Source organism: Hyalella azteca, unplaced genomic scaffold, assembly GCF_000764305.2.
Source record: "Hyalella azteca isolate HAZT.00-mixed unplaced genomic scaffold, Hazt_2.0.2 contig12678, whole genome shotgun sequence".
Taxonomy (NCBI): domain Eukaryota; kingdom Metazoa; phylum Arthropoda; class Malacostraca; order Amphipoda; family Hyalellidae; genus Hyalella; species Hyalella azteca.
In genome coordinates this window covers 300,671-314,695 of record NW_025942630.1, presented here as the reverse complement: position 1 = coordinate 314,695, position 14,025 = coordinate 300,671, and the positions used below count along the sequence as shown (strand labels likewise).

The window sequence follows — 14,025 nt, the reverse complement described above, 5'->3', positions numbered from 1 at the left end:
CGAGATGTCTAGCAAGCCAATCACGAGATGTCTAGTGAACCAATCACGAGATGTCTAGTGAGCCAATCGCGGGATCTAGTGAGCCAATCACGAGATGTCTAGTGAGCCAATCACGAGATGTCTAGTGAGCCAATCATGAGATGTCTAGCAAGCCAATCACGAGATGTCTAGCAAGCCAATCACGAGATGTCTAGCGAGCCAATCACGAGATGTCTAGTGAGCCAATCACGAGATGTCTAGTGAGCCAATCGCTGGATCTAGTGAGCCAGTCGCGAGATGTCTAGTAAGAAATCTCGTGCCCCATGTATCGCTTTTTGCCTTGAATTAAGTATGTACCCAAAATTTATGGAAGTCCACCTTTATTTAGGAAACTTAAAGCACAATTATTGATATTGATCGCTGATTGGATATTTGTTTATTTTTGACGCATCTCCTGAATAGATTAATCTGATTTATCGGATTTAAAACATATAAACACAAGACTCGTGTTGTGCCAGCTTCGTTAAAATTATGACAATGGTTTGAAAAAAAAAACAGAAAATTATGTATTCGGTGTAGTACAACTTGAATCATCACGAATCTGACATGCATGCAGGCCAGACGTACGAAACGTGTGGTCCAGGCTGCGTGCACACGTGCGACAACTACGTGCAGTACGAACACGACCCTGACTCGTGTCCCTTCAGCGTCACGGACGGCTGCTACTGTCCCGAGGGTCAGGTGAGGCTACCTCAGGGCTCGGGGTTATCATAAAATACGTAACTCTAAAATATAATATAAACAATGGATTACAATGTAATATATAATATAAACAATGTATTACAATGTAATATATAATATAAACAATGAGTAATATAAACAATGGATAATTAGATAATAGTTTAGAAAAGCTTATAGAATTTGGGTAAATATTCCCTGCTTCATCGCAAGATCTATTGAAATCTTGAAAAAAAGGTAAGCGTTTGTGCTAGCGCAGCGGCGGAGTCATGCATAATATAAATAGGAGTTCCGTTTACAGTAATCCCACAATTTTACGCCGAGTTTCATGCAACAGCTGTAAAAGGTAATTTAATTTTCCATTAGTTTCTCTAATTGTCCCCACGGCGCTTGCATTGAAATGTTTTATTATACAACGTCTATTACTGTTGTAATCATCATAAGCTGGAAGCTTGCTATATCGAGCATATATATCTCGTTTCAATGTCATCAAGCAAGATTTATATATAGCATTTATAGCATTTTATCTCAGGTTGAACGCCACGTTACATACTGCATTCACATGCTAATATCTATCTGAAGAAATTCCGAGTTTGGTGTCCGGATATTTCAAAGGTTGTTCTGTATCGTACAAGTATGACCTTGTATGATGATATTCACGAGCACACGCGTCCATGTGACTGCTCAGTGATGGAGATCTATCATGAAACATGATTCATGGTCAAGGCTGCATGCTAGTGAGTAATCTTAACATGCCTTCTCCTTAACTCATAAACCCTCTCTTAACTCACTATACTCCCTCTTACCTCACTGCTTCCTCACAACTCACTATACTCCCTCTTACCTCACTGCTTCCTCACAACTCACTACACTCCCTATCGAAGATGGAAACTATAATAGAGATTATTAGTTGTCTTTAACGATCGGGCTGCGGAATTATTGCTTTCTTCGCTCTAACAATAAGTGCTGCCTAATTGCTTCCTTATTTCTCATTCTCCTAATTTTTCTTCGGCTAAAACTTCCCATCTACGACGCAAAATCACATCTCTTTGAGGTTGAGAAGAAATATTAACAAATTATTGATTTAAGATTAGTACTCCACTTCTCCCATAAGCTGAGCTCACATAGTAAGTTTTTTTTATTAATTAAGGACTTTTGAAGCCCCGGACACAAGCTCCATCACAAATCCAAAGGGAGGAAGGCATTCGTTTTGCCAGGGGCGTCCGCGACGATTCTTTTTGCCAGGCAGCTAATCCGATCACCGCTGCTTCTCTGAGGGAATAATCGCCAGTGATCGGATTATGAACGCTGGTGTAACTATATTCTGCTCCTAGATGTCGATTCAGGTCACCGTACTATTTTGTTACTAGATGTCTTGTGATTATTCTATAGCGTGTTCATATATGTCGCTTCTTGTCGTCATTCATCATTTTGTGCCTAGACGTTTCTTCTTATTATTATTTATCCTATTCCTAGATATAACTTCTTGTCGTTACTCTCAATTTAGTTCCTAGTTGTCGCTTCTCATCATTATACTATAGCTAGTTCCGAGATGCCTATCTTTATCATTATAATTATCTATATACTCATAGAAAGATCTCACTATAATTTTGTCCTCGAGGTGAGTTTGCGCATGTCTGACTTGCTGAATTTACTGAAGTGATTTCACTGACACTTTCCTCAGGTCACCATGAGCTCATGGCGTATTTTACCATCGGTCTTCCGGATGCCTGGAGAAACAAACTCAGAACTCCGAAACATACACCGCAACATGGCCCACATGGTCACACTTTGATGTCTATTATATTTATGCTTTCCCCATAAACTTCTTCGTTGTGCATCACTATTTTTCCTGAATAATCATTGAACTATCTGACAGTCTTTTGCCACTTGCTTACTCTCACATTATGTATATTTTCCATACAACTAATTTGTACAACAACCTGGACGATCAGGTGCTGATAAACAGCACCTGCGCGAGCAAGCAGGGCTGCCAGCCGTGCGACGAAGAAGGCCACCGCGAGGGCGACACGTGGCAGACAGACGCGTGCAGCAGCTGCCAGTGCAGCGGCGGCAAGGCCTGGTGCACCACCAAGGCTTGTCCCCAGGACCCCATCTGCGACAAAGGCTACTCTCTAATTGAGGTCAATATTATGGGCGGAACTCTGACACGCATAAGTATATACAACACTAATTGTTTACAGACAACTGGGACGTGATGGCCTCTTTATGTTCCTTCTACATTATAAAACATTCAAAATAGGTGCAATATTATCGTGAAGATCCCACTTCTATTGGGGCCTGGTTTGTGCCACTCTTTGACAAGAAGACTTAGGATGGCGGAGGTTTTTTGCTCACTCAATGGGATAAATTGGCTTTGGCAATGCTGCTCGTTATGGCGGGATCTTAATTTTCTGCACCTTCGTTGATTTCTCACACGTGACCGAAGCTGCTCCTAAGTCGATGTTATTGTTACACTCCATGTTTTAATTCCACTCACAGTTCTGTGTTTAGATGGATTATTCAGCTGCTATGGATTTTGCTTTTCTTAATCATTCACGTATATCTGTGAGCACTTTATCATGTAACATGTAAATCTTTTCATTTATTCACTCACGGTATGGTGTTTAATTTTCACATTATTCGGTATATTGAGTCAATTGTTGAATTATTAATCTTCATATACTGTATATTATTATATTCATGACATTCCACGCTACATTCTGGAATTATGATCAGAAAAGGCAAATTTCCTCCTAAAGTCATAAAAGATGGCGTATCACAGATGCCGTCCCCGGCGGACGAGTGCTGCGGTCCCCCCAAGAAGTGCATTCTGGAGGGTCCTCCCAACTGCCCCCCCGTCAAGGAGCCCGAGGAGCCATGCGGTCACGGCAAGAGTTACCAGCTCGTCATGAGCGGCGTTTGTTACGAGTTTGCTTGTCTTTGTCTGCCTCCTGAAGACTGCCCGCCTCTCGAGCAACCAGACCCTGCCACTCTCAAGCCAGGTATGTACATTAAAAAGTTAATGCCGAAAATCACGCTAAAAGTTGAATTTAACACATCTTCTCACATGTGCTGTTATTGAAACTCTTACGGGAAATAATTGAGATGAGAAGTCTTGATATTAGTGACATATTGTTAAATGAGATTCGTAACAATTTCTGAACATCTCCGACCTCAGGGCAGACATTTGAGATGAACACGCAGGGCTGCTGCCCTCGACACGTGAAGGTCTGCACGGGCGAGTGCCCCGAGCTGGAGTGTCCTGAGTTCTACGAGGTGGTGACCTCCCCAGCTGCAGGGGAGGATTGTTGTCCCCAGCAGACTTGTGGTGAGTGATGTTGTTCCCAGCAGACTTGTGGTGAGTGGTGTTGTGTCCAGCAGACTTGTGGTGAGTGATGTTGTTCCCAGCCGACTTGTGGTGAGTGGTGTTGTGTCCAGCAGACTTGTGGTGAGTGGTGTTGTCCCCAGCAGACTTGTGGTGAGTGGTGTTGTCCCCAGCAGACTTGTGGTGAGTAATGTGGTGTTCAGCCGACTTGTGGTGAATTTTATTGTGTTCTGCAGACTTGTGGTGAGTGGTGTTGTGTCCAGCCGACTTGTGGTGAGTGGTGTTGTGTCCAGCTGGCTTGTGGTGAGTGGTGTTGTGTCCAGCCGACTTGTGGTGAGTGGTGTTGTGCCCAGCCGACTTGTGGTGAGTTGTATTGTGTCCTGCAGACTTGTGGTGAGTGGTGTTGTGTCCAGCCGATTTGTGGTGAGTTGTATTGTGTCCTGCAGACTTGTGGTGAGTGGTGTTGTGTCCAGCAGACTTGTGGTTAGTGGTGTTGTGTCCAGCAGACTTGTGGTGAGTGGTGTTGTGTCCTGCAGACTTGTGGTGAGTGGTTTTGTATCCAGCAGACTTGTGGTGAGTGATGTTGTGTCCAGCAGACTTGTGGTGAGTGGTGTTGTGTCCAGCAGACTTGTGGTGAGTGGTGTTGTGTCCAGCNACGATGATGGACGACGATGATGGACGACGATGATGGACGACGATGATGGACGACGGTGATGGACGACGATGATGGACGACGATGATGGACGACGATGATGGACGACGATGATGGACGTATCGTGCAGGTGGGCGACGCGTGGGCGGACGGGCCGTGCGTGGAGTGCGAGTGTGCAGTGGGCGGGGACGGGCTGCCGTACCACAGCTGCGTGCGTCGCACGTGTCCCCGTCCCGACGATCATCCCGACACCGGCGACTACGAGCTCGTCACCGTCCCCGTCCCCGGCGCCTGCTGTCCCGGCGTGCAGCGCGCGGCCTGCATCGACGACGGCGATGTCATTGCCGTGAGTAGCGGGGATGTGGGGGACGTGTGTAGCGGGGACGTGAGGGACGTGAGGGACGTGAGTAGTGGGGACGTGAGGGACGTGAGTAGCGGGGACGTGAGGGACGTGAGTAGCGGGGACGTGAGGGACGTGAGTGAGGTGAGTAGCGGGGACGTGAGAGACTTGAGTAGCTGGGACGTGAGGGACGTGAGTAGCGGGGACGTGAGGGACGTGATTAGCGGGGACGTGAGGGACGTGAGTAACAGGGACCTGCAACAAGGCTGCCTTCACTTGGACTTCGCAATAAAATCCCGCCGGCCGCGCGGGACGCGGCATTTGATTGTTCTCGTTAACGTCACATTGCGTCCTAATTTACGTCACGTGACGTCGTAGTTTGCGACTCGTTATGTCCTCATTTACGTAGCGTTTAGGTGCGTTTAATTTCCTACCAGCCAGGCTTTGCTGGATTATAATCTCATGATGTCATCTATTAGAATTTCTATTGTTTTTAATTTGACTGTAACGCGATCGTTAGGATAGCAGAGACCGTGGCAGGATGTCAGGTTTTGTGCTGGTTTCCAAAGCATCCTATGCAGATAAACGCTACGTTTAATAACATTACTTTACTGCTGTAAATTTTGATTTATTTTATATTCGTTGCTGAATTTTGAGCATTCGACGCATTGACTTGTACAAAATTTCGCTCTTGCCTATTTTATAATTAATCCAATTTCAAAATTCGCGTTATTTTTCAAGAAGTGAAAGACTTCTATTATTTTTAGTCCCTTTTTTTAAAAACTTGCCTGCTCTTGACAGATCATCCCTCTTCATTGTTACTGAACATCTCTGCCAATGAGAACTCAAGAACTTAAAAGCAATGAAAACGGTAATTAAATTCACCATGTCATCATTTTCAACGACGACATGGGGATTTGCTTGACGTTTTCAATACTTTCAAATTTTTAATGAACTTGCAGTACAAACAAACTAACGAGATAAGTACTTATATACGAACTAATTACTACTCAACGATGATCAATTCCCCCACTTGAGCCCCCGTGTCCCCGTCCCCAATGATGATCAATTCCCCCACTTGAGCCCCCGTGTCCCCGCCCCAATTGGGGACGAGTTAGCGGACCCCGTGAACGGGTGTCGCTCGGTGGCGTGTGAGCGCAGCGCCAGCGGCCGCGTCGAGAAGCGCGAGAAGTTCCTGACCTGCGACGAGTCCTGCGCTGACGGCTGGACCTATGAACCCACACCGCTGTACCCGCAAGTGTGCTGCGGGTCATGTGTGCAGGTCAGTGTGCTGTGTGATCAAGTCAATTTGCTGTGTGCGCAAGTCACTATAGTCTGTGCGTGATCAGGTTAGTGTGTTGTGTGTGCAGGTTAGTGTGCTGTGTGTACAGGTCAGAATGTTGTGTGTGCAGGTCAGGGTCCTGTGAGTTTTGCTTTCATGTTATTAAACAATGAATTATCAGGACAAATACTATGCTAGATATTGTAACCACTTGTTACAATATCCAGCGCCACCGTGCTTGTAGAATCGCAGTCAGCAAGCTTCATTGTTTTCGTTGTAGTTTTATACTCAACATTTGTGCCCGATGTTCCCTTTGACTATATTTGCAATCTAAATTTTATTGTATGGAATTTTCGGACGCTTCGCAAAGCCTCCCGTCGAAAAGTTGAGCAGGTTTTCGGTTCAACAAGTTGGATGCTTTCCAACTTTTGTTGAAGCATCAGCGCCATTTTAACGGACTGAAGTTTCGTTGTTTTGAGGTTTTACTGTTATGAAAAAAAGAATAGCCAGCTTGAAAGGTCTTCGCTGATTTTATCAAGGCTTTTTTTCAGTTGTTGTTTGGAACTATAACGTATAGTCTTAACTGTCTTGATCGTATGAATATAGTTGTTGATATATCAAGATTTTGAATTTGTTGATCAATGGAAAAGAAGAAGTATTTCCCACATTAGGGAAGAATATGGTAGTGACGACATTTACTCCGACATTTTTGAATTACGACATTCGGTCCTGTGTCATGTTGAATTTTTGCTTGAACAAAAGGGTGCTTATAAAGACAATAGAAAAATTTAAAAAATAAAGATGAAGATGTAAGGTGCCCCAAACTTTAAAGTGGTAACAATTCTTGGTCCTGAAAGCAAGATCTAGAGAAAATGCGTGCGAAAATCGTAAAATCTTGGAAGTATCGTGAAATTGAGCCGCATTAAAACTACCGTAAAGTCGTCTGCAAGTAAAATTTTTTCGAGAAATCAAGCGAAGGTTACGCAAGTCATAAAAATTTTTTCCAGCCATAGACTCTGTTGTGAAATTAAGCATTAAAAAAGTTTAAAAACCATATAATAATTAGTGTACAATCATGCCATCTCGATTCATCCGAATTCAAGGCAGGAGCAGCTGAGTCTGCAAGACACCGACGGCAAATGCTGCACGGAAAAATGCTTGCAAAATGAGAAGCTTCTTTATTATTTTTAGCTTAAACCGAGAGTTTTCTCTGTCATCATCAGTGCAAATCATGAAGCTTCTTCTTTATTTCCAATGCAAGTAGTGAGAATTTTTTTTACATTATAATATGTACAAATAGTGAGGGTTCTTTTATATTTTTAGTGCAAATCTCAAGGTTTCAAGCCATTTTCGGTAAAAATCGTGAGGCTTTTTTCCTAATTTTTATTACAGATAATAAGACTTCTCCTTAACTTTCAGTACAAATCGTGAGACTTCTCCTCAATTTTCAATGAAAATTGTGAGGCTTTTCGTCATTTTTCGTACAAATCGTGAGGCTTCTGTGTCATTTTCAGTGCGAATCGCAAGGCTTTTCGTAATTTTCAGTAAAAATCTTGAGGCTTCTCGGTCATTTTCTGTACAAATCGCGAGGCTTCACCATTTTTGCAAATCATGAGATTTTCCTGTCATTTTACGTGCAAATCGGGACACTTCTCTTCTATACTTTAACAATTGAAGGCTGGGAAACTTGATAGGAACTTTCTCGGCATGCTTAATGTTTACCAGCCGACGTGCGATGTAGTGCGCGCCGCGGAGGTGAAGCTGCAACATGCAGGATTTGGTTCGAATAGCTCATTTGATCCGATAATTTTACGGAAACTTTTTATTTCATTGATATCATCGATCGAGTAGAATCAGGATTACTGCTGGAATATTAAGGCAAATTTTACGGTCAAAAAGTTAGTGTTCATTTCATAGAACAATGTAGTGCACGTTCGATCAGGTGCTTCATCATCGAGCGAGAAAAATTCTACATGGCAGTAAATATTCAGTCGCTGCTCCCGTTAACTTTAATGTTGACCACATGTGCATATTGCACGGTTCATGTGAATGTCTCTATCATTAAATCTCATAATTTTTTTCATTTCATTTAGTAATTTCCTTTATTTGATGCATCGACTTCGTCATTGGCCTCGTCGTCCAGATCGAGTGCGTGCACGAAGGAGTGTCACGTCGGCCTGACGAGGAGTGGACGTCGGACGACCATTGCATCAACTATCGCTGCGTCAAAGACTACGTCAAGGTGAAGAAGATCTTCGTCTTCATGATATTGCTTTGTTGATGTCGTGTTTTTTTATCAGTTTTAATTTAAGTTCTTCTTTTTTACTTGTTTCTTGTGAAATTCTATTTTCTTGTTTAAGTTGGGAAGACAGAAATTAAGCGTCATAATCGGCGCGAATTTTTTCATGCTTCAGAATAAAGAGAAGCGTCATGTTCTAAGGTGTGGCTTACTTCTTTTGCTGCTGGAAGCATTTTTTTAATCGGCGTCGTGATATTCAATTAGTTATTGCCTAAAATAGTGTCAAAAATAGTCTTCGCGTCAGCTGCAAATCAGAGTAAACGTTGCTAAGTTTGTTTGAGCGTAGATCACGTTAATGTTCATAACTTCATAATGTGGGGGAATTGATCATCATTGGGGGCGGGACATCGGGGCTCAGTGGGTTTTACTTAATGCGTGCAGTGCGGCAGGTCTAGCGCAGTAGTAAGTGCACAAGAATCTTGTATTACAATTGTTATGAGGTCTCAATTTAAAAAATTATAATTCAGCTGTATATATTTTTGCTAAAATTTATTCACACCGTTAACCTAATTAATTTTATTCTCATATTTTAAATTGTAGTTAGGAATCATTGTACAACTTACGACCATCGTAAGACATGTCGTATGTCTGGAGCAGGGGACGCTGGAGACCCGCGCCACGGAGGTGGTGTGCGACACCCCTGACGCGGAGGAGCTGGCGCTTTACTCCTACAGCAGCACACCGCGTCCCGGCCACTGCTGTCCCGCACACGTCAGGGTGGGATGTCTCTACAACGGCGTCCCTCTCCCTGTGAGTGAGGGTTACTCTCTAGTTCAATTGGGAATCTGGAAATGAATCAACGTTGATGAAGAATTGAAACGTTGAATTTACGTCTATTAAATCAAAACCAGAGTTTGCTTTTTATTAACAATCTTCTTATTCGTTTTTTCAATGAGTTGAAGAAAACTTATTGCTGGCGCTGGGATATCCAAAAGCAGGTTACCAAATTTCCAACCGGATTATTTTTTACGGTTTATTAGAAAATAATTGCAAATACTTCTAACCAGATTAATTTTTGAGTTGTATCTTATTTACATGACTTTGTACTTCCGTCGGTCCAAATTTCATCACTAAATTCGTCTTGTAACTTGATAATGAATGATGATACATTCGAAACGTCGTTAACGAAATAAAAATGTCCATCGGTACCCAGATTTTCGATTTACCCGCGCAAATTAAAAATATTGTTCAATATATTGAAAATACTAATATGAAATTGTCAACAAAACAAATTCTCTGGTCTTCAATGAAACCTGCTTAAAGGAATATATTTATTTATATACATTTTATGATCGTTTGAAGCTCGACTCTGAAAATATATAGGGGCGCTTCTGGCGCGTATACACGATAATGATCGTGTCTATATAGGTATATGAATTTGATTTTATTCCATTCCATGTCATTGCATATTTTTTCATTAAAATTAGATATTCAAGTTTACTTTACATTACGAACGTAAGTATAGCACAGAATTCCGCCTTAACTTGAGGTTTGAGCGGCTCTTTGCTTAACTAACTCAGCGTTAGTGTGCAAATCATTAGCGAAATTGAAAGGAATCGTCGTAAGAGTCAATGGGATTCTTAAATGTCAAGCATTAGCTTCCTTAGCAGCGCAGTGTCATGCTGCAATTTTGAATTAATTTTATGTGTGAGTAGTTGATACATTTTTTGTTTTAATAGGAAAGGTTATGAAGGTGAGGATATACATATACACTATACGGCCTACCTTGTTGCTGTAGGCCGTATATAGGGCTTCCGGAAATCATTATATTTGAATGAGACTTTCAATGGAAGATTAGACATTTTATAATTTTGATTTGGTAGTTGACGAAAAGAAGAAAAAGTAAAGAGAAATATGCTTCCGGTTTATTATAAAAGCTAGTGCAAATTCAAGCATCTAAGTTGCTGACTGGAAAGCTGTGCTTTATTTGCAAGCTCATCGCAAATTTTCCAGTTTTTTCTTAAGCGGGTTCAACAACCATATTCAATGTTTGCAGCATAATGTTATTCAGTAAAAAATCTTGAAAATTCCAATAACTTGACGCTACTCATCTTTAAAATTCTGGAAGCTCTACACGAGGAGCACTTTTTATCAAATTGACCTCTTAAGCGAGAATATTTTGCGAAATATTTCGGCCTGGTCCGTAATGAGGAATTTCTATGGTGTCCGCAAGCCCTCGGCAAGAAATTTTCGAGGTTCACCTCACATGAAGTCAAGCCCCCACTTCCTATATTGCAGACGAGCTCTTCTTAAAGGTCGCTGGGTGAACGTCTACTTCTTCGCTAAATCATGCCTCAATGCTTTAAAATCATGACTCAGTGCTCAAAAATCATGACGCAATCCTGTAATATCATACCTTAATGCTTCAAAATGATGGAATCTAGCCATAAGATCAAACCACAATGCTATAAAATCCTGCCTCAATGCTCTAAAATCATGCCTCGACGCTCTAAAATCATGCTCTAACACTGTAGAATAATGCCTCAAAATCTAAAATCACGTCTCAATGCTTTCATTATTTACGGATTTTTTGTGCCTCTTTGAAAATAGTTTTAAAATTGTATTCGGCACAAAGCATCATGAGTAGAGACATGAGATTTATCACCGTTACTCGGCGCCTTAATTGTATTAAATATTAACCGGTTAACCAGGTTTTACTTCGGATCCATTATCGCTGCAATTATGAAATCCCGTTTTCCAAAATCCCGTCATGTCGAATTCTGCGAATGAAAATTAGATAAGTAAAAAAGGATGGAAGACCCGATTCAACCCAATTCCGACATATGACTTTCGTTTGAATTCCGTTAAAAAGAAGAGTATATCTTTTTCGTTCAACAAATCAAATTTATATACACCAATCCATGAAATGCCAATTTTTGGTCCAATCCTTCCTTTCAGTTTACAATGCCTGCTTATTCTGCCACTAAGAATAAATTTTCCGGGCATCCCGACACGATAAGTATCCTGGATACGCGCCCCACAGCCCCTATATACAATAACCCGGCACGATAAGTATCCTGGATACGCACCCCAACAGCCCTTCCCCAACAGCCCTTATATACAATAACCCGACACGATAAGTATCCTGGATACGCGCCCCAACAGCGCCTATATACAATATACCCACACGTCAAGTATCCTGGATACGCGCCCCATCAGGTTTCCGGGACCATTCAAACACACAAACTGAAACACAAATTTCGGCAAATATATGTAAGCTTTACAACTTCTTATATGATTTTGACTTAATACACTGTTAGTGTATCATTGTAATCTCTCACCATCGTCACCACTACCATACACGTCAATATTTCACGTCATCACTACCTTACACTAACACATCTCCCACCACAACACTAACTTAGCTCGCTCCCACCACATCCTCACACACCACCACCCAGTCCAAACCCTAACCCCGCCATCCAGCAGCCCCCTAACCCCGCTCAGCCATGCAGCTCAGCCGTCTCTCTTCGACGTGATCTTCCCTTAAGTTAATTGAACGCCGACAAATGCACCTTGGTTCGTGGCTCCCTAAATTTGAGGGAAATATTCCCGGCACGGCACCTAAATTGAAATTACGTCCGCGAAATTCTCTTCTATCCCCAAAACCGCCCTCATGCCACGCTGACTTCCAAGAGGAAGTCCCGAAGAGCAGTTGACTGCTGAAATCTTAATGGAGCACCCAAGCTGGTCTATTTTTTCTCCTTTTAACTTTCCAGTTCAATTTCTGTTAACGCATATTTCAAATTCAACATTATCTGATTTAACTTCTTTACTTTCATACATTTTCGTAACGAAAATATGCCACTTACACATGTAAACTTTACTTCTTATACTGTCTTGCAAAATTACCCTGAGAGACGATGCAAGTAGATGGTAATTATTACGTTTTGCCGTGACTGTTCAGCCCGGTAAAGCAATCGCTGACCCTGAGGACCGCTGCGTAACCCTCGAGTGCGTCGTGGGGCCTGACGGTAATGTCACCAGGAAGGAGAAGGAGCAAGCCTGCTCCACTGACTGTACGCTGGGCAGCACCTACTATGACCCTCCGGCTGGCAGGTACTCAATGGGCCCTATTCATGTTCAATTCCAGGCCCTAAAAATGAAATAATTGGCTTCGACTGGGCATAATAATTTGAATTGATCATACTAGGATTCACCAGCTTCTTGTAATTATCTTATTGAAGTGTATCCCGACTCCATGCATCGACGACGAGTGTAAATAACCACTCTTGAATGAATATGTCACGCTATTTATATAAATGATTAAAATTCTACTCTCTGCTTGTAGGTCTTGAGCTCTTCTCATTTTCTCTGAATATTTATTGATGGAAAAATCATAATTCACACTTTACCTGCAACCGCAGTTCTCTGTGCTGCGGTCGCTGCATCCCGACGCACTGCGTGGATGGCGGACGTCTATATGAAGTAGGCGAGACATGGCAGAGTCCCGGAGACGCGTGCTACCAGTTCACGTGCCAGATCAGGGACGACGTCCTGGCGACGGTCGTGGTCAAGAGGGAGTGTCCCTACTTCAACCCAGAGTGTCCACCACAAGAAGTCTACTACGATGAGACTGGCTGTTGTCAGCTCTGCAACGTCACTTTGGTTGCTAAACGTGAGTACTGCTCATTTTTATCCCTGTCGTCTTACTGGTAATATTCTCAGTCATTTGGTGGGTCTCAGGCGAAACTCATTAGGTGAGGATAGCTTCATATACATATTTCAATTTCTTTTGAAAAAGGAATCTGTTCATCAGATTAATTTGTGCACACGAACTTAGAATAGAATTTCTCAGATTAATCGAAAAAGTCAATCATTTTCTGTGGAGTAATGCTCAAAAGAGTGCCTCTCACCCATGATTAAAAGTTACAATGCTTTGAAGTGACTTTTTTCTCTGCAGTTTGTAAATTATCATACTAACAATTGTGCAGATAGTGAGAGATTTCTCCATTTCAATAGAAAACATCACTCGGAAAATAATCGACCTCATGAGACTTAAGCTAGCTTGAATATGGAACACCCCAGCAACAGTTGCGTACATATTAGAGACTGGAGGAGTTATGTACTGCTCGAGAAGAACCTGCATTTTTCATGTAAAAGATTTTCATACGAAAAATCGCGATTTTAATAAATTTGGCCATATTTGGTTTTTGACGACAACTATTCGCCATTTTTGACGACACTTGGCCATATATCTCATTTCCAATTCTCACTAATTATTTCTGTGATCTCGAGCAGGAGACTGCAAGGCGACCCCCATGGACCCTAAGGACACGGTGGGTATGTTCACCATCCAGAACCGCGGACTGGGCGTGTGCAGCAACACCGAACCTATCCCCCTCAACATCTGCGAGGGACACTGCGACTCCAGCACCGCATACAGGATGCGGGGTGAGTGTTGGAG

The 14,025-nt window shown here is 42.3% G+C and overlaps 1 protein-coding gene across 1 annotated transcript in view; it reads left to right on the top strand.

Moving 5' to 3' along the window:
• Window positions 1-14,025, top strand: part of LOC108668835 — an 85,967-nt gene that overhangs the window by 68,563 nt on the left and 3,379 nt on the right. The window contains exons 90-101 of the mRNA XM_047883346.1: window positions 596-720; window positions 2,673-2,861; window positions 3,503-3,722; window positions 3,899-4,052; window positions 4,492-4,678; window positions 4,828-5,044; window positions 6,141-6,319; window positions 8,463-8,561; window positions 9,216-9,368; window positions 12,526-12,677; window positions 12,986-13,236; window positions 13,860-14,012. Coding sequence (XP_047739302.1) covers window positions 596-720; window positions 2,673-2,861; window positions 3,503-3,722; window positions 3,899-4,052; window positions 4,492-4,678; window positions 4,828-5,044; window positions 6,141-6,319; window positions 8,463-8,561; window positions 9,216-9,368; window positions 12,526-12,677; window positions 12,986-13,236; window positions 13,860-14,012 — 2,079 coding nt within the window. The remainder of the gene's footprint in view (window positions 1-595; window positions 721-2,672; window positions 2,862-3,502; window positions 3,723-3,898; window positions 4,053-4,491; window positions 4,679-4,827; window positions 5,045-6,140; window positions 6,320-8,462; window positions 8,562-9,215; window positions 9,369-12,525; window positions 12,678-12,985; window positions 13,237-13,859; window positions 14,013-14,025) is intronic.